Source organism: Stenella coeruleoalba (genome assembly GCF_951394435.1).
Source record: "Stenella coeruleoalba genome assembly, chromosome: 1".
Lineage (NCBI taxonomy): Eukaryota > Metazoa > Chordata > Mammalia > Artiodactyla > Delphinidae > Stenella > Stenella coeruleoalba.
The window spans coordinates 24,900,883-24,923,347 of NC_137169.1; the positions used below are offsets into that span (position 1 = coordinate 24,900,883).

Below are 22,465 nucleotides of genomic sequence, written 5' to 3' on the forward strand. Positions count from 1 at the left end.
AGCACTCAGTCTCATAGGAATCCTCCTACCCTGACCCCAAGTGACAGGCTCTTCAGGAGGCAATCCAGCCCTGCCCACAGGCCTCGCATGGCAGAGAGACACGACTGAGCTCCACGACATAGACACAGACAGGCACACGCCAAGCACACATGCCACCAGACGCCACAGAGTCGGGCCCCCGCCACAGAGGAAGGGAGGCGGGCCCGAGTTACCTGTCTGCGCCATGTACAGCCCAGGCTCATCTGCAGACCTCGGCCACTGGGTTTTCACCTTCGGTTCCTCTTCTGGCTCCTCACCTGGAACACGGAGGTGGTGGCAGGGGCTCAGCAGAGGTCAGCTCAGTCCCACCAGGGTGGCACAGAGAGGGCAGCCTTGCTCGCCCTCAGCCAGAGGGTCTGGAACCAACTGCAGGTGACGCTGAAAGGGCATCACGTCCTGCCCCCTGCTCCACCAACACCATTTTACAGATAAGGAAACTGAGGCTCAGAAGGCCACGCAGGGCTTGCCTACAGCCTCACGACTGTCTTTTCCTCCTGCCTCAGCCAAACTGGGGGAGACTGGAGAGGAGTGGCCGCTCATATTACTGAGCTCTGGGAAGCTTCTGTGCCAAGTGCTGTCCCTACCTATCTCCTTAACCCTCCCCTGGGAAGTAGGGACCATCACCTCCGTTTAAAGATGAGAAAACTGAGGCCGAGAGAGGGGAAGTGACTTGTCCAAGATCACACAGCTTGGAAAGCCTCAAGTCCAGTCTCTTTCCCCTCACAGGGCTGTCCCTAAGGCAGACAACAGCCAAGGTGAGCAGTTGTGACCACTCCGTAAGCTTGCCTCCGGGACACGATTCATGCCAAGCCAGGGGCTGGGCCTGGGGCCCAGATTCTGCTCCCCAAGCAGCACTGGACCGTGACCTGGAGGCACAGGTCAGAACGCCGCTCCTCTGAGACCTAAGGGCCTGGGCAGGTGCCTCTGTCCAGCAGACCCTACTCCCCCCGCCCTGTGGCCAGCGAGCAGCAGGCTCTCTGGGATCTGCTGCTGCTGCCTCGGCCCCGCCTCACCCGGCTCTTGGCTGCCCGATTTCTGTGTCTGGTCTAGGCCTTGGAAGCACTGCCAGCCCTGGAGGAGAGGCTGGGAGCTCCCATTCTCCAAAGCCAGGCCCTCCTGCTCAGACGTGAGCTCATCAGGCCCTCTCCCACAGGCTGAGTAGCAGGGATGGTGGCAGACATGAGTACGGGGGAGAAAGACCCAGCTCACGTAGAGGCTGCTGGGCAGGTGGGATCGGAAGAGCATTTGGGGACAGGGCTCAGCCTACGCTGTCCCCAGACTAGAAGGTATTCCTCTCCCCTACTCCCAGGCCCTCTCCTATTTCTGAACACCAGGTCAGCACCGAACAGGCACTCTGTGTCGGAAGGAACCCAAGAAGGCTGTACTCTTCCTGCCCTCTGCCGCCCAGTCCAGGCTCTGCGTCTGAGAGAAAGCTCTTCCTCACCAGGCATGAAGAGTGGCCACTCTGAGCAAACCTGCTGTCCACAGGGCCCTGAGCTGCCACTCAGCCCAGCCTCTGGTCTCATCCACTCCCGGGCCCTTCCCTCCACTTCAGCCACCAGTCCCAGGACCTGGTCTTCATCATCCCCGAAACTGCTCCACCATCTCTGAAACCTGCATCTCCCCACCCCACAGGACACCTTCAGAGTCAGGCAACCCTGGTCCCAACTGGGGCGTGGACACTGACCAGCTGTGTGACCGTGGGCAAGTGTCTTTGCCTCTCTGACCCTGTTTTCTGACCTCTGTAGAACGACACTCAGAATACCCCCTACCCTGAGGGCTGACCTCAGGACTTCCTGACAGGAGATCACGAAGCCCTCAGCACCCTGCTTGGACACGGGGCGTGCTCAGAAGGCAGCAACCATCTGGTTTATTTTCACCATCTTCCCTTCCCTCAACACCTCCACCCCTTCAGCACCTCACGTGCCACCACCCCTCAGCCCCCTGGGCCTCCTCCCTCTGAACAGCGTCTGCCATGGCTCCTGGCCTCACTTTGGGCCCCGCCTCTATCAAGACCACAGAGAAGGTGCTGGAACCATGCCTGGCAGCTCCCGAATCCCCTCACCCAGCCTTTCCACCACACCCGCTCAGCCACTCCCCAGCCCTGGAGACTGTGACAAACCGCCTTCTCCACGCCCACCCCCAGGCTGCTAAAGAAATCTACAGCTGTGCCAACTGCCGCCACGACAGATTCAGGGATGCACGTCCGATGGCCGAGCAGGGCTCCCTGCCTTCCCCGTCCCCCGCCTCGGCGGGCTGACCTCTCTGCTCAAGCCCATCTCCGCCCACTCCCTCTCTGCAACAAGCTCCTTTACAGAGAAAGCAGAAGCTATGACACGGGAGCCCCCCCACCCCGACTTCTTGCCTCACCCCTCCAACTCCCAACTTTCCTGAAGCCCTCCTCTTCACAAAGACCAGCCCCTCATCCCTGTGCTGCCTTCTATTCCTCCCGCCTACCTTCTCCGGAGGGCTCCACCCATCATCCCCTCTCATCAGCATTTCGTCAGCATTCTCCTCGCGGCAGCCTGGGAACAGATCTAGGCCCTTTCCGTTCTCAGAGGGGCCCTCCTCTGACCCTCCTGCCTACTCTGGCTACTGCCCTCGGCTCCTCTTCACCATCAATGAGTGGTCCACAGATGGCACTCCAGTTTCTCACCTGCCACTCACGTCCTGGCTCAGATGTCACCTTGCCTGGTAAATCCACTGCAGTCTGGCTTCTGACCACATCTTCTGCTGAAACCGTTCTTGACAGAGTCATCAGTGCCCTCCTTGTTGCTAAATCCTATGGGCTTTGCAGGCCTCGTCCTGCCCCAGCCCTTGGCAGCGTTTCGCCCTGCTGACTCTCCAGCCCTGAAACACTCCCCTCCCTGACTCGCCTGGCTTCCTGCTACCTCTGCCCTGCCTCTTTGGCCGGTCTGTTTTCCTGCTGCTTCCCACGTCTGGAATCCACACTTTGTCCTGTTTTCACAGGACAACACCACCCCCTACCAGGCTTCATTAACCCCCTCTGAATGGCTGCTCCGAAGTCGTTGCACCACCCACCGAACCTGTGCTTCACTCCTGTATAGCTTCCTGCCTCCTGGACAGGTCGCCTGATGCGGGGGGAAGGCCCTCAAACTCAGCGTGTCCACAATAGGATCATCATCTCCTCTCAAACCTCTCAAACCCACTTGTTCCCCACCTTCACCTGGAAAACTCCTACTTGACCTTCAAAACCCACCTCAAATGACCTCTTATAGGCAAAGTCTTCCTTATCCCTCACTCCCCTGCAGAGTTGGCTGCCCCCTCTTCTACGTGCCCACTCATCACAGATGATTCCATCTGCTGACTGTCTGAATTACCCCCCATCCGAGAGCCCTTTGAAGAAAGGCTGTGTGAGCCATCTCCCTGACCACATGAACACCAGTACAGAATCCGGCCCAGAGAAACAGCAGTAAACACCAATGAACACGTTGCTCCTAGCTTCCCCCACCCCATGCGGGTCATGGAAATGGTCGTTTGTCATCTTGAGTACCAGCTCTGACCTGCAGCCCGCCACCCAGACCACCCCAAGCTTGACATCCATTTATTAATAAGCGCTCTGGAGATGCCATTCCAGCTCCTTTTTGGCGTCTTGGCCGTTACTGTTGTGGGTGGCAACCCCTCCCATCCCTGGCCTGGCATCCAGTAAGCCCATCAAATGCGGCCACGTGAGAGACCAGCCTGACTTGCTTGTCGTGGACTCACACTGCTTCCTCTGGTGCCCCCGTCCTCTACTGACCACTCACCACCCGCTTGCTGGCCAGCCCCGCCATATAACCAGAGTGGTGGTTTCTAGAATCCACCCCATTTGAAAATCAGAACATGTCCCAGGTCCCGCTGTTGAGCCCCTCTCCTAGCCTCCTGGGCTGGACCAGAGAGGGGAAGGGACACGCCCAAGGCCACACAGCCAGGGCCTGTACTGACTGCCCTCCCCTCCCCACCCCCACCCCACCCCCCTCTGAGGAAAGCCAGTTCTCCCTGCCGGGGAAGAAGACAGATAAGACCAGAGGTGTCAGCCACTGAAACAAACGTTTATTCAGCATACACCACGTGCAGGCCCCTGCCAGCTCCGGGCCCAGACCAGGGCAGGTGTGAGAGGAAGATGGGCCAAGAGGACAAGGAGGGGTCCAGGAAGGGGTGTGAGCACCCCCAGACCTCCTGAGCGTCCCACTCAGTGGGCGCCGTGAGCTGACTGGACCAGGGACTCTGATGCTCCCAGCCCCACCACCCATCAGCTTTCCCACCTGTCTGCTTGCTGCCTGGGACCCGCTTCCCCGCTCAACCCTGGATGAACTCTCAACTGTTCTGTTCTGTTCTGAATAACCCTGCAGGAGATAATTTACTACACACCTCCTATGTGCCAGTCACTGCATGCTCTACGTTACCTCATTTAATCCTCATTAGGGCAGGTTCTCCCATTTTACTAATGAGGCACTGATGAGGCTCTAAGGTCTCATCCTGGAGAGAGGCTGATGTGGGATTCGAACTCCAGCCTGCCTGATTGCAGAGGCCACTTTACGCTGAACTGCGCTGGCTCTGACAAAATGCAACTCAACTTGGACCTCCTCAGAGACGGCTTCCCTGATTCCCATGGGACCCCGAGTTACTCCCCCGCCTCCCCACAGCCCCCCACATACTTGCCTCTATTCTCTTGTTTTCACACCTCTTCCTAATTGTTCCTTTGAGCATCTATGCCCCGCCTCTGCCAGGCGAGACTGATTCTCCCTTGTAGGCTCCAAAGTGGTCCTCTGGAAGCCCAGCCCCACACGCTTGCCTGCTGAGAAACCTTCAGTGGCTCCCCACTGCTACCACCACAGTAAACCTCCGAGCCTGGCACGCTCTGGTCCCTGCTGACGTGTCCAGTCCTGTTTCCCCCACCACCACCAGGCAGCGAAACTGTGAGGCCCTGTGGGTCAGTGGGAAGGACGTAGATTTGGGAGCCAGACAAATGCGGGTCTGATCCCCAAGTCTGCATAGTCTTGCTGTGTGCCGTTGGACAAGTCGCCTCACCTCTCTGAGCTTAGAATTTTCCAACTGAGAATAGAGGTGACACTTCCTAATTCATCATGAGAATTAAATGATGAGAGAGATGGGTCACCTGGAGCATAATAAACTCTCAATGAAAGGAGCTGCCACTCTCTTCTTGTTATCCCTTGAACATGCAAATGCTTTCCTCCTTCCACTCATCTGTTAATGGTGTTCCCTCCTCTTGGAACGCCCTTCCTCTACCTCAATCAAATGCCACCTCCTCCAGGAAGCCTCCCTAGGATGACTACACAGAGGTCTGGGTGTGCAGGTCCCTTCTTCTGCTATAGCTGTGAGTATCCTGTGCTAATCCCTCTCCTGGCCCCTGAGGGAGGGTTTCAATCTCCCTTGACCTCTTGCACAGACGGCCCAGCTCTGAGCTGCCAGACACAAGACAGGCATTCAGCAAACACCAACTATCCCTGAGGGTTCCTCCACCCCAACCACACAGGACCACTCTGGTCTCACCCCTGACACTGGCAGGCAGGGTGGGCAAAGGCACTTTGCCATCTGAGCAGGACTGCACACACCTGCTACCCTGCCGCCCAAACTCCACATAGTCCAGCCCCCTCAGCCTCCTTTGTCATGAATGTGTTAAAAACAACCATGATAATCACCACTTCCATGGGGAGAGAGCAGTGCAATTTACAAAGCAGTCCTCCCTCCCCAGGGTCTCTGCATCCTCCCTGAGGCTGGCCCAAGAGCCCCAAGTAGGCACCAACTGATCCCCCGAAACACCGTTCTGTCATGTCCCTCCATGGCTCCCCAGCCCCAGCAGAACATCAGGACCCCAGGGGGGCCAGGGCAGAGGAAGGTGGCTCTCGTAAATTCTAGATTCTACTTGTGCAGTCCCATGCAACTGGGTACACCCAGCCAGAATGCCAGTCCCCTTCCAATGACTTCCTCCCCAGGCTGCTGGCCTATCTGCCCAGCCTCCCAACAGAGCTAGCTGGGTCTCTGCCACCTCCCCCACATAGCCAGGAGCTCCTTGAGAGCAGGGACCGCGTCCCACTCATCCTTCTTCCCCCACGCTGCCCAACTTCCTGCTGCCTTAAAGCCCTCGGCCAGCAGGGTGAGGTCCCAGTGTCTGGGTGCAGCAGTCAGAGCCTTGGCCCCATCTCCCACCACTGGGGCTACCGTCTGGTAAAGGCTGGTCTACCATAGCCCCCTGTCCCCAGCATGTTCACACGCCACGCCCTGGCACGGGCTGCTTCCTTCACCTTGAAAGCCCTTCCCCTTGCACCGGGAAATGACTTGGGGAGGCTCACAGATGCGCCATAAAGTAACACTGGGTCATGGACTGAGGAAGTGATCCCCTTTCCAGGTCTCATTTTAGTAGAGTGACTATCTGCCAATCTGCCTGGGATAGTCTGGTTTAGGCCTATCACCCTGATGGAATTAATAGTACCCCTCCCCCCATTTATAACCTCGAAAATGTGCCGGCTCAGATGATAAATTATATGGCCAGCTCACTTTTAATCCTTCCAAGTGCATGAGAAAGAAGGTCTCCGTGCAGTCCGAGACTTTAACACATCCCCAGTACGTGCTAATTTCCCTTTCTAACAGATTGAGAGGAGGGATGAGCGTCTAGCTAGAATTTGTTGTTTCTCTGGTTATCTTCTATTTCAGATAAGTGATACTCTTTTTCCATTGATGATATGAAATTTCTTTTTAATGTATGAAATTTCAAAAGCGATTCGATTTAAAGAAAAAAATTCACAGGCTAGTGAATTCCTATTCACTCCTCAAAACCCAACTCAGAATCACCTTCTTTAGACCAACTTCCCACCCCTTTGTGGTTTAATCCCTCACTCTTCCTCCTCCCTTGACATCCAGCACATACATTCATACCTATTACGCTAAGTTATGACAACACACAACTACTTAATCCTCACCATTGCTCTTTAGAATAACTCCACTATCCCCATTTTATAGGTGATGACATAGGGATGAGGAAACATGCCCGTCGTCACACAGCTAGTCAGTGGTGGGGTCAGGGGTTGAACCTGGGGCTGGGTGACCTCAGCCTGTGGCCCTGACCACCACTGTACACTAGTGGTCACTCTCCCCCACCAGAGGGCAGAAGGTGTGTCTGCTTCACCTCGGATCTCATTCACTCAGAGCCACTTGAAGGCCTGGTGTAAACTCCATTCTGATAAAGAAATGAAGACGTGTGTGATGGATGGGCTGGGACTCAGTCCCCTTTGAGATGTCTGGGGGTGGGGGGTGGGGTGGTCTGTGCCCCACTCCCCATCCCATGATGGAGCACACAGATTTCTGGCAGCAGAGATCCGGGCTGGAAGGATCCTCTAGGAATCGTACCACATGTGCTAGGTCTTCCCCCACCCCACTCTGAGAGAGGCCCTGCCTCCCCAATGTCTGCACCCCAAACAGTCAGGTAAGGTAGGGCCTCTCTTCCTGCCACCAGACCATGGTCAAGGAGAAAGCCAATCGAGGACTGGGTCAGGCAGGTGAGAGGCAGCTTCCTGGAGGAGACAGGGCTTGAGTTGTGCTTGGAAGGATGGGGCAAAGGATAACCCAGGGCAAAGGGCATTCCAGGTGAGGGAAACAGCCCAAGCAAAGGCAGGGAAGTCAGAAAGCAGGGGGTTCTGGGGCCAGTAGGAGCCCCAGTTGAAAGGGTGGGAGAGAACCAGAGGGAAAGCAGGTGGCAGCTGGGTCAGGGGCGGGACTGGAATGCCAGGCTGAGGAGTCTGGGCCACGTTGGGGAGTCCCTGGGGGCTGAATCAGGGAAGTGACACACAGACAACGGGGGGTCCTGAGGCCCCAAGGGGGTAGCGCCTTGTCCAAGTCACACAGCAGCAGTGGCAGAGGGGGGATCTGAACCCATTCTTGCCTCCCAGGCCTGACACTCAGGGGACCGCAGGGTCACCTGGTGCCCATGCCTCTGGAATGGAGCCTGGATGATGGAGATGGTGGGCTAGTAGCCACCAGCCAAGGGTGGGACAGTGCCCCTGGGGGGAGGCAGGCAGTGTGGCAGAGGAGGGAGGGGGCCGCAAGAGTGAAGGACACTTTCTCCCAGATGTCACCCCGCACAGCCACATCTCAGGATTGGAGGGTCAGCAGGCAGGAACTGCAGGTTGGCGACCGGCTCCCTGTAGCTGGGCTCTGGAGCTGGTACCAATTCTACCACCTGCCTTCCGGCCCCGGCCTCGGCCAGCCTCCGTGCCTGTCCTCCGTGGAGCTCCTTCCTGCCTTCCTTCCCTTTCTTCCTCTCCCCCCACTTAACAGATTGCGGCAGCAAGATGGCACAAATTTATGGCTCAACTCACCAAAAATAACAAGAGATTTATCAAAGGCAGTTTGCGTGAAATTAACAGGCGTCTGTACCCTCTTGTCAAACGCACTCAGCTCTGAGGCGGGCCCAGGCCCTCCGCTCCCAGCCTCATGGCTCTTCCAGTACCAACCCAGCTCCACCCCGCTTGGCCTTGCGTTGATCCTACCTGGGACGCCCCAGAGAAGCCGAGCACAGCTCCCCTACCCCAGTGCCTGGCAGAGGGGCTGGGATGAGGATCTCACCTGTTCACCACCATCCCACCAATCTTGTCCTCAAGCTGGCAGCTCCATGTGCCAGCCAGTTCTCCTGCAGCTGGTACGTGTCCAACTGGCCCAGTGGGAAGGAGGTGAAGGGAAGCATGGAGGCGAGGCCAAGGGCTTGGCCAAGGTGGTGCTGCCACCAGGCACAGAGTGCTCCAGGCCCTATGATGCCACTGGCCCTCAGATGCCCCCTGCCGCATGGAACAAACTGAGTCGTGTGCCCATCATCTCTTGCCCCAGAGAGGGTGGGCAGAAGGTAAGAGGTGGCAAAGAGGAAGAATCTCTTGCCTGCCAAGGGAGAGGAAGGGGCCGTGCCAGCCCAACTCTGGGCACCAGTGTGCCCTGTGAGCCAACGGCTGACGCCACTTCCCCACCACCCCTGCCCCCCACAACTCCCTACAAGAGCCCTCCCTGCAGGCCAACCCATGGAGCAGCCTGGCAATACGCCAAGCAGGACAAGGGGCATGAGCTGGGAGCCCAGGGCTCCCTACTCAGAGAAGATACCAGGCTTCACACCCAGGGACAACCAGGGTCTAATCTCCACCCATCCTCAGTCCCAGAGGCCTCTGCAGAGGCTCTGATGATGGTGGGAACGATGGTGCCCTTCCCATCACGAGCCCACTCTGACCCCTAAAGACACCCCGGCTACCAACCAACTCCCGCTTCCGACTTCAGCCAAGCCCAGCTGGCTGCTCCTGGCTCTGTGCTCCACCTGGCAGCCTGCCCAGATGGTGCCCACCCAGGAGGGCAGAGCCTCACTCCATCCACTGTGGACCACTGGGCTGATGGACCGCAGAGAAAACCAGACAAAAGAACCCGCCCTCTGCCGAGCACAATGGGGGAGGCCCCCACAGAGTGACAGGCAGTGGCGGCCAGGCAGGAACAGCCATAAACCTCCTGATATACGCCTGGCGCTCTCCGCCGATGTTCCACAAAGAAGCAAAATTCAATTTCTTCCTGCAGGCACTAAATCCCAGGCCAGCCTCCAGGGCCCGTAGCCTGCCCAGGGCCTGGCTGTCACTCGGATGGCTTCATCGACTGCTGTGAGAGGCCAAGCTGGCCTAGGGGAGAGGCCAGAACAAGGCCACTGGGCACTTGCCATGGATGGGTGTGATGCCAGATGTCTCATGAGGGAGGCTGAGAAGCCTCTTCCCCAAAGCCTTGGGAGAGGATACTGTCATGATAAACACCTCCCCTAATTAAACCAGGGCTAGCTCCCCGTTTTACAGACAAAACAACTGATGCCAGAAAAAAGGATCTACTCAACGTAACAAAGACAGTTCCCAACTTTCGGGTTCTGTCTCCAAAGCAGGCATGGGAACAGATCACCCCCCTCCAGTACTCCTAGCAGCCTTCACACGAGAGCCCCTGTGTTCTTTAAAAGCTCTCAGCCAGATCCAGATGCCCCTCTGACCCACCCCTGCGTGACAACCTCACAATGGTAGGCGAGCACCTGTTATCCCAAATGGGGACACTGAGGCCCAGAGGGGCGGGAACTCCCTGTTAGTACCAGAGCTGGAAACCAGATCCCAAATCTGCCTCCCTCCCAGCCCGACGTCCTGGGCCCCCTGGCCAGTCCCTGGCCCAGCCCTGTTCAGCAGACACTTAGGACCCGGCCAAGGATCTTGGGGCCTTGAAGCTGCAGGAAGGAGGGTCGGCAGAAGGTGGCCGTGGCTGAGGGAGCTGGGTGGGAGCAGAAGCAGGCAGGACTCAAGGGCTTGAAGAGCTTTTGCCCAGTCAGCAGGAAGCTCTAGCAGCTGGCGGCCTTGGTCCCATAAGACGTGGGCCCAGAGCGGGGGAGACAGGGGACGCTGGGAGCTGAGCCAGGCCAGCCCTCCAAGGCAGCCTCGAAGCTCAGGCCTCTTCACCCAGGCACATTCTTCTGTGCCTTCCTCTGCCCTGACCCTGGGGCCACAGCCAAAAACCACTGACCCGTGTGGGCAGGAAGATGTCCCTGCGCCCTGCCTACTCCAGCCTCCAGGCACACTTGTCAACTTGCAGCGCCAGCGCCTGCCGCCGTCATTCCCAGCTTTGGGCCTGTATATACGCTGCTCCCTCTGCCTGGAGTGCCCTCCACTCCTCTGGCTTGGCTTGCTTCCACTTGTCCTTCTGCTCTCTGTTCCTGTATCACTTCCTTCAGGAAGCCTTCCCTGACTGCCCAGGTAGGGGGTCCCTCCCGGGGTTTATCACACTGCATTGTCTATGGGGGTCTATGCCCCCATTCATCCACCCAGACTGCAAACTCTTCAAGAGGGAGGTCTGACCCCAATCCACTTTGGTGACCCCAACACCGGGACAAGGCTGGACCCAGTGGAGACACTGGTGAACAACCACATGAATGGCCCAGTATCCGCCAAGATGGGCACCATCAGCCCTCCAGACACACCCACCTCACCTGGGCCCTGCTCAGACTCACCATATCTCATCTCTGTGGTGAACAGGTCATTGCTGCTCCCCGAATGCAAATCGGCCTCGGCAGGTGGGGCTGGGCCCCCAGGCACCAGAGCATTGGACAGGGTGTGGGCAGCAGAAGGACCCGGAGGCGTGGTGGTAGCAGGGCTGGCCCCTGTCTCACCAGGGCAGCTGCAGCCCGGCTGGGCAAAGCCACAGGCCCTGCCAGCCGCACGGCCGCACTCCTCGCTCCAGCGACACAGGACGCCGCAGGTGAACTGGCTGGAGTTATTGTTGTTGATGAGCAAGACCTCGACGAAGCGGAAGGCCAGGGCTGCGGGCGCCAGCAGGCGCGGGGCCTCCGAGGGCTCGGCTGACAGGCAGAGCTGCACGAAGTTCTTGTCGAAGTGCAGGAAGGTGAAGGGGCCCGAACCGCCGCACAGCTCCAACCCCGCGGCCTCCTCCTCCTCCTCTGGCCGCCCCAACTCCGCCCGGGCCTCCGCCTCGTCGGGGCTGGGCCGCAGGCAGGTAAAGTTGACCAGGTAGTGGTCCAGGGGCAGCAGGCGGGGGGCAAAGTGGGCGCACACCTGCTCCTGGCGGTTGAAGCGCAGGTAGAGGGAGTACTTGGTCGGGTCCGGGTTCTCCAGGGTCCAGGAGCAGCCCGAGGCGATGGTAGGAAAGAGGTCCTGCAGTGAGAAGGCCCCGTAGAGCACGCCCGAGGCCAGGGCAGAGCAGGCGCTGGGGGCGGGGTCGAAGGCGGCGGCCAGGCGCAGGGACAGAATCACAGATAGTAAGAGGGGACAGGCTGGGGTCATCCTATGTCCCTTGCCCTGTGGAGAGAGACAGTGGTCAGTGGCCCCGGGCGCAGCCAGCATGGGCTCTGAATCTCCTGTGGCTAGCTGCAGGTCGTGGGCCTTGTGGTGAAGACTATGTTCTTTTAAGTCACCCAGGTCCACTTATGTGATCTTAGACAAGGGACTTGACCTCTCTGAGCCCCTTACTTGAGAAATGAAGGCCCTCAGGAGAGCGTCTGCAATCTCGTAAACCCTTAAGAAACATGAGTTGTGACTATTATTCCGTGGTTCCTCCATCGGTCCCATCAACCACCAGCATCTCGGCCTGACGTTCAGATCCGGCCCCGGCCCCACCACGCAACTTGTACCCTCCAGAACTGCTGCTCTCAGCCGCAATGTGTCGTGATCAGCTGTGAGGCGTGGCACACATAATCCAGAGGTAATTGTCGAAGTAGCGATGTTTGACAACGATTTGCTTTTTTATAAATCACAGCAATTCAAGGTTATTCCCAGAACAATGTCATTCTCACTCACTTGCTTTACTGAGTGGGAGAGAAAGGGGAGGAGTTACCGCTGGTGTGCTGGGGACTGAGCGCAGCCTGAGCCATGCCCATGGGAGGGCATCGCAAGTGTGAACGTCATGACTATCGCTGCTGTGGATTTCCTGCTGGAAACAGGGGGAGAGGCATCTGCAAAATGGGTGCAGTTGTTCCCCTCTAACCCCTCTTCCCCTCCCACCATGGTGTTATCCTCCAAGGCCTGGCGCAGGGCCTGCTACCCCCGGGGAGGCCACCAAGCCATTTCCCTCCTCTTAGCTCCCACAGCCCTTTCCTGAAAGTTTGCGTCACCCAATCATGACCACTAGCCCTTGCTATGTCGCCAGGGCTAGCTCACTCATCTCATGAGTCTTCAAGCTCCTAGGAGTGGAGACCAGCGTCCGTTGATTTCTAACTGCCCCCAAAGCACTAAGCTGAGCTCCCAGCAGCTGTGCATGTACTCCAGGTGTGGAAGGGCAACCAGGACCCAAGTTGACAGACACACAAAGCAGTCACGCCAGAGTGGACAAGGGATGGGGGTGGGGGGGGGCGCTGCAGGTGCCTCACACCTACCAGGCCAGGGCAGAGCCACTGCCCACAGCCTCCGCCCCAGCTGTCCAGGTAGTGGAGGGTAGTGCCCAGGCTCAGCCCCGCTTCCAGCCCTGCCCCCAGGCGGGGTCCACGCTCCCTCCCTCCTCCACGCCCAAAGCATAGCTCACAGCACTGGATGGGCCCCCAGAGCCTGGTTGTTCCGCATTAGAGGAGAAAAGATGAGGCTCTGAGAAGGGAGGCAATCTGCTCAAGATCACCTCAGAGAAGCCAGGCTGGGACTGGAGTCCAGGACCTGAGGCCCCAGCCCGGGCTCTCCCGCATCCACCCATAGCTTCCTGCTCTGTCCCCTTCTCTGCTCCTCACGCTCTGGGAACTGAATCCCAAACGTAGGATAATTCACAGGGTGTGGCTAGATAGAGCCAGGACACAGCTGCTCCCCAGGGACAGGTTTTCCCATGGCTGTTCAGGAGTCTAAAGAGTGGTCAGAGGTGGGGGGTGGGGGGGGGTGGGAAAGGAATGAGAATCCCAGAATTCCAATTCCTGTGCAGCATCCAGGGAACTCCTCGCTGGCCCAGATCCCACGTGCTGCCACTCTGAGCCAGGCCCAAGCCCCAAGCACAAACGCACATTTGCCCCTCCTGAGCCACAGGGGGGTGGGGAGGCAGGCTCTGGGCAGGCGCATTTACAAGGAAGGAGCCACACCACCCTCCTCCAAAGACCTGCCTGGAGTTTTTCAGCAGAAGCCAGTATAGGCTGTGTCTCCTCTGACCCGCACAGAGCTGGAAAAGGGACCAGACCCCTGGCCTTCCCACCCCACATCATGACGGTGCCAGACCGTTCAGCCTGCCCAGCCTGCTGCAGCACCAGCAAAGCCAGCGGCTCATGATGAGTGACATCCGATCCCCCCCGCTGCCCCCAATTATTTCTAAGCAGGCTGCAAAATTCAGGCCATGGCCGTAGCTCAGTGGAGGCGAGGTGGGGCCTCATTATAACTGGCCTTGTCTCCCCCACTTAGAGCAGGGCAGGGAATCTCCACGCACAAACACACCGACACCCCTGTGCCCTGCAGACATGCACACAAAAGCACGGATGCACAGACACATGTGTAGCCAGGCATTCTGCCTGTGGAGAGATACACATGCACACAGACATGCACAGAGATCGGAGTAAACCACAGATGAGTGAACTCAATGCACACGAGGTGCGCACACTCACATGTACAAGGCTGTCAAGAGCCAGACACTCATACACACGTGCAGAGATGCAAATATACTCTCTAGTGTGAACACACAGGTATTTGGGTGTTTGAAGCTCAGCATATGACAGCTAAGCATCAGGCAGGATCTGATCTGCTGCTCCTTCCTTGGTGCTCCTGAAACTGAGGGCTCGGGCCCCCAGCCCCATCTCCTGGGCCTCCCCTGCTCCCTAGTCCGTAGCTCCAACCCATCAAGAAGCACTAGGTGCATATCCCGCAGAGCCACAGCCTGGCTTCTCCAGAACTGAGCCACCCCCAAACCCTGCCCAAGCCCCGTCCTCCACTCAGTCTCCTTCAGACACCTCCCCTCACATCAGTTCTGGAATTACACCCTGGGTGTATGTGACTCTCACTGTTCCTGCTGTGACATAAGACCTTCTAGGGGCCCCTTTTTTATATCAGTCTCCATCCACAAGATAAGGCAAGGAGCCCAATTCCAAGCTGAGTCAGAGACCGCCTCCCCTGGGAAGGGACCTAGAAGGATCCTGGCCTCACAGGCAGCTCAGGTGGTTATGAGCCATGATTAGCCTCCCTGAGCCTGAGTTTCCCCCTCTGTGGAGTAGAGACATGATCCCTGCCCTCAGGACTGCATAAACCTTCTCATTCAGCCTCCTGGTGAGTTCCTAGCACAGAGCCTGCCCCGGGGAGAGCGCTCACACCATCCTTTCCCCTTCCCCCTCCCTCTTCTCAGAACCTCACAGACTCTCCTGTTTCCTGCTGAAGTTGAGGTCGGTACCTCTGAAGGCTCTTTGGGTTAAACCTCAGAGTAGCTTTGCCACCTGCAAGCCCAGGAAGACCACAGACCCTTCCACGCACAGAGCTAGACAGAAGGGGTATGGAGGTCACCTCCGAGCAAGAACTTCCTGGGTCAGGAGGCTGATGGAAAGGATAATCAGTAGGCCACCTCCCTCAGGACCTCTCTGGGAAGAGATGGGTGAGGAGCTCAGTCTCAGTCTCAGGATCCCCCTCCTCCAGCCACAGGCCCCCTTCACCGCATGCCCCCCTGCGCCCCTCAAACCTGAGACTCCCACCCTCTCTCCAAACACATTCATGCCCCTTTCCTCCCAGATCCCGCAGGCCTGGGCTTCCCTTCTGCACCAGTGAGGGATTCCGAGGCTTTCCAGCAGCTGGAAGGGCCAAAACAAGACTGGGGTGGGAGGAGGCATAGGACGTAGTGCGGCGGGGAGGGGCACCTCAGGGCAAGGGCTGGGTCTCCGGGATCCCTGGGATCGACCCCTAGCCTCCCGCTAGCTGAGAGCAGGGGCGCCGCGCGGCGGGAGCCGGGAGCCCCGGCCGCGGTCGGGGGAGGGGCGGTGGGTGGGGGAGGGGGCGCGTCGGTGCGCACATCCGTCGCGTTTATCCACCTGGCAGCCCCAATTCGCCTGCCCGTCACTCACCCTCCGCCTCCCGGGCGCTCGCAGCGCGGCGGAGCCCAGACCGACACGCGGGCGGGGACCCCCGGGCCTCGAGGTCCCCTGCCCTTGCATCGGCCGGGGACGGGGTCCTCAAGCACCCCTCTCCCGGAGCTCTGCCACCCAGGAAGGCACACACCCTCCATCCAGCCTTGGTAGCTGGTGGGCCGGACCGAGGGGAGGGGGCGAACCTCCCCAGTGCAGCCCCTCCCTCTCCGGCTGGCAGAGTGTCTCTCCGTCTGGCGAGGGGGGCAGGGGCCTCCGACACACCACTAGGATGCGGGCCCCCCAGCCCCCCGCGGGGAGGGGGGGCGGTGCCGTGCGCGCGGGCGGCGGGGGAGGGGTCGGTGACTCAGCCGCCCTCCGCCCGCCTCCCCGGAACTTTGCAGCAGCTGGAGCCGCCGTTGCTACAGGAACCGAAAGCTTTTGTTCCCCAATGTCAGGGCTGCCCCGGCAGGCGGGAGGCTGGGAGGCTACCACTCCCCGGTGAGACCCAGGCCCAGCCACACTGCCCAGAGGGCTTCCAGGCCAACAGAACGTCACGAATTCGAGGCTCCTCTCTCCCCCTTGCCCGCCAAAGCCAGGTTTCTTCAAACTCTTGGGGCCCTCTGGCCAGGTCGCCGCCTAACTCTGACCCGGAGCGCTAACTGCCCTGGAAAGTTCCTGCTGGCATCTCTCCTCATGGGGGTAGGTAGAGGTGCTTCTGTGCCCCATGTGCTCCTCTGTGACTGATTTCCCACGTGGGCTGCCCCCCCCCAAGAAGCAGCCTACCTTTGGGGACCTTGACTTGGTTCCTCCACTTCCCCAGCTTCTACACTTGAACCATTCCCTCAGAGGCCTTGGCCTTTCACTCATGCCCCTCTGATCCCGGAGGAATCTAGTGGGGTGTTGAAGGATGGGTGAGGGAGGGGGCAGACTAACGGTCACAGGCTCCCTGGACCCATTCTGGACCTGAAGCTATTCTCTGGCTTTATTATCTTGGAGGTTGGAGCGATGTCACTAGAACTTGTTCTGCATTTCTACTCTGGGATTAGGAGTGGAGTGGAGAGGGGCCTGACCTTGGCCTTGAAGAGAAACAGCCCAACACACCTATCATTGTTGAGCATTACTGGGTGCCAGACACTCTATACAAACAACCTAATATCATTTCTCCCAGCAACTATATGAGGCAGTTATCACTGACCCATTTTATGGAGGGCCAGTTGAGGCTCAGAAAGGTTATATAGCTCACCTAGGTCACACAGCTTTTGAACCCAGGTCATCCAACAAAAAGCTGAGTTCCTAACTGCTCAGCTCCATTACCTGGGGGTTAGGGGGGAGGGAAGAGGGCAGAGACTAGCTGGGACCTCACTCTGGGTTACAGAAATGCCTACTGCACACACCCACCCCAGGCTGGACCTCTTTCCTTCTGAAGAGTGATGGGGGAGGGAGAGAGAAAATGGGAGGAGAAGGAGAAGAGAAGGCAGAGAAGGGAAGAAGAGGGGGGAAATCTGTCAATCTTGGTCCGGAGAAGACCCTCCCTCATGCCCCCCTCCCCCACAAACCAGGGCATGCCCTGCAGAGTCCATACTGACCCTCACCCCTGTGGCAGCTCATGGGATGCTCCCCAGGTCCCTGCTCTGTCTCAGGGCCAAGTGGACTCCCCCACTTCCTAATCCATGCCCAAGCCAGACAGAGCCCACCTCTGCCCCACCACCTAGTGGGTACTGCCATGGGGTAGACAGATAGAGGCTTCGTGGGGACACCTGCCCAAGCCCAAACAAGCCCAACCAGAGCACCTCAAATCCAGGGGCCAGTCCTGCTGGTCTGTGCCCTGAATTGCTGCTGGGATAAGCCCTCCACCCCACCCCACACCTCATCCCCGGAGCATAAGGCCAGACAACCAGGGCTGTTCCGGCACGGCTAGCAAGAGAGGGCACCGGGCCTCGCCCACCCGCCTCCTCTCCCCAGGGACTTCCCAGCGCCCCGCAGCCACCACTGCTGCTCGGGCTGCGGAAATCTAGGGTTGCCCGCGGGAGGAAAAGGGGAAGGTGGGTCCAGGGCTGCGGGCAGGGGGCGCCAGAGGACGCCCAGGGGCCCGGCCGGCAGCTGGCGAGGCGGGCAGGCGGGCAGCATCTCTTGGCCCGGGAGCTCCTCCCCCCGAGGGCACCAGACCCTTCGCCAGCTCTGCACTGGCCGTGGCGCGGAGGACTTCCCTCGGACCGAGCTGACTGCGGGAGTGGCCGCCAACTTCACGGCCTACAACCCGCCCTCCCCCACCCCCGCATCATGCCAGCCCCCGGGGCTGCGGGAGGGTGCGTTTGGTGCCCAGCTCTATGCCCTGGGGGTGGGAGGAGAGGGATGGGGGATGGACAGAGATACTCCGACCAAAGATGGACAAGAGAGGCAGGGATGCGAGGCCAGTCGAGTTCCCAGGCTGGAGAGGAGGGGGCTCAGAGCAGACATGGGGAGCACGGCCCCAAGTCCAGGCTGAGGGGGAGGGGACTTGCAGCAGAGACTGACGAGGGATAGCGGGACTCCGGGTAGATATGGGGGAGGGGGCGATCAGGACAGAAATAAGAGGGGAAGCATGGTTGGGTTACTGGCGCTGGGAAAGGCAGTAACTATAGGCAGGCATGGATGGGGACAGGAAGGACTCTGTGCAGAGATAAAGTGGAGGGGAGGAGCAGGGTCCGGCTCCAGACGAGGAGGGGAATTAAGGGGGGAGACACAGGCGAGCTGCAGGTTGGAGACAGGGGCTCTAATCAAGGGTGGGGGGTGCACCCCTGGATCCAGGCTTAGATAGGGAGAGACTCGAGACAGCGATGGGGGTAGGTGTGGGTAAGGACTGGCGGCGGGGGCGAGGGGTTTTGGCAGAGATGGGTAAGGAGGAGGGGGACAGAAAAGGGACTCACCAGAGATGAAGGGGACCTCGGCCCCAGGCTTGTTAGTTCCCAGAGAGACGAGAGTGGGTAAATAGATGCTGAACGAACTCAGTTGGGGCGGGGGAGAATTCAGCAGAGGTGGGTTGGGGGAGCGCCCCCAGTCCGGGCCGGTGCGGAAATCGGGACCGCGACAGGAGGGCTCGGTGCGGGGCCGGGTCGGGGTCTGGGGCCGAGCACTCACCTGGACGCCGTCAGAAGCAGGAGCGGGGGCCGGCGCTGGCGGAGGCGGCCACGGGGCGCAAGTTTGCCATCCCTATGGCGGGGGCTTGGCGGGGCGCGGGGCAGCTCGCTGCAGCCGCGCGGAGGGCCGAGGCTCCCGCTCCGCGGAGCGGCGGGTGCAGAAAAGGCGCCGCGGAGCAGCGCGGGGCGGGCGGGCGCCGGGCCGGGCGAGGGCTCCTGCCGCCGCCTCCTCGCCACGCCGCCCCCCACCCCCCCGCTCCCCACTCCCCCGCCCAGAGCACCGCCCGCGCTGCGCGCCGCCTCCTATTCGCGGGCGGCGGCCGCAGCCCCGGGCTCTGCAAACCGGCGCCGCATCCTCCTCGGTCTCCGAGAGCCGCTGCCGCTGCCGCCGCCGAACCGGGTTCCTCCGGCCGCTCCGGCCGGTTCCCGCAGCGCGCGCGGGGCCGAGTGACGGCCGAGATGGGACGCGGCGCCTGCGCCGGCCGGGCCCGGGAGGAGGCGCGCGCCGGGCCGGGCGCGAGGAGCCGCCGGAGAAGGGGCGGGGGGGTGGGGGCGACGCGCGCCGCCTCCTGTTAAAGGGGGAACAGCTCCAGCCGAGCCAAGCGCACCCTCCCCCTCCCCGCCCTGGGCCCCAGGCGCCGGCGCGGGAGAAGCCCCGGGTAAGACCCCGCCCCGCCCTCGGCCTCCTGGACCGCAGGCTGAGGCGATCCGCGACACCCCTCCAGCGATATCCCAGGCGTAAGGCATCTCGCGCAGCCAGGGTCTCGGGGCCCTGAGGGCTGAAACATTTGCCCCCCTCCCCCATGTGCACTGCAAATTGCATATCCCTGTGCATGCAGGTGCCAGTCGTGTGAGCTGAACTTTGCATATGCTTATGCATACAGGTGCCCTAGGCGTGCACTGCAATGTTGCCTGACTGTGCATGCAACTGCCTCACACATGCACAGTCCTTTAACTTGTGTTCAGGTCCTGAATGCATGTTGCTTGTTCCTGTGGGTAGGGATGCTATATATGTGCAAGCTTACAAGTGCCACACGTGTGCTGAATGCTGTGCGTCACTTGTATGTAGGAACCACATATGTACACTGCAGTGTGGTATGTTTGGTGCATACTCTGGTGTCAGCTCGGCAATGTTGCATGTCCCTAGGCACGGGTATGCTACACGTGTGCAGCGTGTTACATGTTTTCCTGAGCGCCTGTCTATTCCCTCAAGTGCCTTTCCCTGTGCCAGGGGCGCCCCCATGTTGCATATGTTTGTGTAGAGGCAGCAGAAACCTACAGACCCGCCCCCTCCCCATCCCGGCAGTGCGCCCAGGAACAGTTGGGTGGGGCCAGAGCCCACATGGTAAAGGCGGTACTCAGGGAGATGCCCATGGCTCAGGACCCTGGTCCGGTGGTTTGTGGCCTGGGCAGGTTGCCACCGGGAAGGTGGGCAGACCAGGGACACACCACTTCCGCCAAAGACAAGTAGGTTAATCCCACGGCTCTGGTCAGAGGAGTAGCCAGCAGGGGGCAGCTTTGCAATGAGGGTGGGACGGTTTCAGGGACTCTACTTTTTGAAGGTTCTCTGGCCAGGAGGGGGCCAAACCTAGAGAGCAAGGAAGTCCCCAGTCCACCCAATCCCAACCCCACCTCTCCACTGAAGCCCCTTGAGTTGTGCCTCCCGGGAGATGGAGCAGGATAAGACCACCTCTCCCCAGGGGCAGTACCAGAGAAAAAGCCCCCATTCCCTCCCTCCGTCTCTCACCTCTCCAGCAGTCTCAGTGACATTTGTTGTGAGTGATTGTGAGAGATTACCCACTTTAATGGAAGGAGGTAATAAGGAGTGATGAAGGAGTCTCACCCATCACCTTCAGGGAATTTATGAGGCTGGATGAGGCAGGGAGGAGGGCTGGCACTTTTCCTTTCCCAGCAGGAGCCCAAGGAGGCCTGTGCCTTGGGCCGAGCACTGGCAGGCAGGGCTCCTGGGTTCTTGCTGGGCACCCTCAGGCACACCCCGGGTCTCTGGGTTCGGAGGTTCAGCTGCTGCTGGGAAAGCCAAGCCAGGCGAGCCTTGCTGTCTGCATGGTGTGTTGAGAGCCACCCCAAGGGCAGTGGGAGATCCCAGGCCTCCTTACTCGGGCGCTGGGAGGGGCAGTGGGGTTGCTGGGGTTGAGGTCCTAAGGAGGTGGGCAAAGGTGAGGAGAGTGGTCAGGACATGGGATACCCACAAGGATGTAAGGACAGGCCCTCAGAAGTCTCCAGGACCCTGTCCTTCACAGCTCCAGCCCCTTCCACTCCTACAGGGAGTCTGCCTTCCTCTGTATGAATATTCATGACATTAGCATACTAGAGACCCAGAGCCCAGAGAAACCCGGGCAGGTCTCTTGCAGATGTGATGCAGCTGGATCCCTGAGGCTTTCCCCCTCCCCTCAGGATCCAGCTGGGTTCAGGGTAATGGGAGGGCTGGCTCCGGAGAGACAGCAGGGTTTTGTCTGTTTCTCTGTGCCTTGGAAGCCCTCAGAGTTCTCGACCCCATTCTTTCAGCCACAGAAACGTATGCCCTAGGAAAGACAGGTGGTCAGACAGAGTGAGGGACTGACAGAGATGGTACCCCATACCTGGGGGCTCATCGGGGCAGGGTGGGGAGATCAGTAAGGCAGGAGGGGCTGTGGGAGCTGGCTGGAGAGAGCTGGACCTCCCAGGGGTTGTGCAGGAGCAGGCTAGATTCGGTCAAACCTCTGGAAGGCTCTCCCCCGAGGTGCCTCCCTGCACTGGGGCTTCCCCACCTCCTTTCCCATGAGCCCCTGCCCTTCTAGACTCACTCTGGTGATAATGCCGCCTGAGAGGACTTGGAGTAATTACAAATCGTTTCCATATTCAAATCCAGGTGGTTGAAGAGAAATTACTTTTCTGACAGCCCTGGCAGGGGGTGGAAAGAGCAAGTCGTAGCCCCAAGAGGGCCTCCAGGGAGCCTGGGGCAAAACCTGGGCAAGGTAAGGGGCACCGGCCAGAGCCTGAGCACAGAGAGCTTGCGCAGAGTGAAGAAACAGCTCCCAGCAGCTCCCCACCACACAGACTGGACAAGGACAATGACTCCAGCTCTTTATCCCCATTGGGGCCCCTTCTGGGACCTCTGAGGGGATGGCGGGGACCAGTCCCACAAGGGCAACTAGAAGTCAGGCTGTCCACTTGCTCTCATGCTGCCGTGCCAGGGCACCTCGAGAAAATCCCTTCAGCTTCCTGAGCCGGTTTCCGTATCTGCGAAGTGGTATAAACGATCTCACCTGCACTCCAGTAAGATAAAGATACGGATTAGCAAGAGTTATGCCCCTGAAAAGGGCCTTTTAAAAATAATTGTTTGATTACCAATTAATTTGTATTTTTGTTAACAGTAACCACCACCAGCAGCCCAGTCGGGAGGCAGCCCAGCCCTTAGTGGGGCAGCGCAGGAGAAGATGGCGGGTCGAGGAGGGGAGCAACCCCAGCCTCGCCCGCCTGGCCTCAGCTCTGCCTCTCGATGGGCCAGCCACCGCTATGCTTCATTGCCCTTTAAACAGATGAGAAAATCTTCTTCCCTTCGCAATGATTTATTTGGCCCAGAGCCTGGGCAGGTTTCCTTCCAGCCGGTGGGACCTAGGAGCATCCCTCCCTCAGCCCCTGCCCTCCATTGCCACCCAGCCAGGCACCTACAGCAACCCAAAGCTCTGGGTACCAAGGTCTCCTTCCAGACCCCCACCCCCACTGCAGACACCTATCAGGAGATCATAACATGGCCCCGAAGACACCCAAATCCATGTGA

At 59.5% G+C, this 22,465-nt stretch overlaps 1 protein-coding gene across 12 annotated transcripts in view; it reads right to left on the reverse strand.

The window, feature by feature from the left end:
• Positions 1–19,415, reverse strand: part of ADGRB2 (adhesion G protein-coupled receptor B2) — a 36,747-nt gene extending 17,332 nt beyond the window's left edge. For 11 of the 12 annotated variants that reach the window (XR_013828503.1, XR_013828504.1, XM_079922571.1 and 8 more), the window contains exons 1-3: positions 15,566–16,637; positions 11,057–11,861; positions 213–296 (exon numbers count right to left, since the gene is read on the reverse strand). Coding sequence is in view for 10 of the 12 variants with exons in the window: in XM_079922571.1 (XP_079778697.1) it covers positions 213–296; positions 11,057–11,861; positions 15,566–15,655 (979 nt within the window). In the remaining 2 variants the exon portion in view is untranslated. Of the gene's footprint in view, positions 1–212; positions 297–11,056; positions 11,862–15,565; positions 16,638–18,685 lie in introns of those variants that run through there. The other variant, XM_079922576.1, reaches the window with a different exon arrangement.
• Between the last annotated feature and the right edge of the window lie 3,050 nt (positions 19,416–22,465).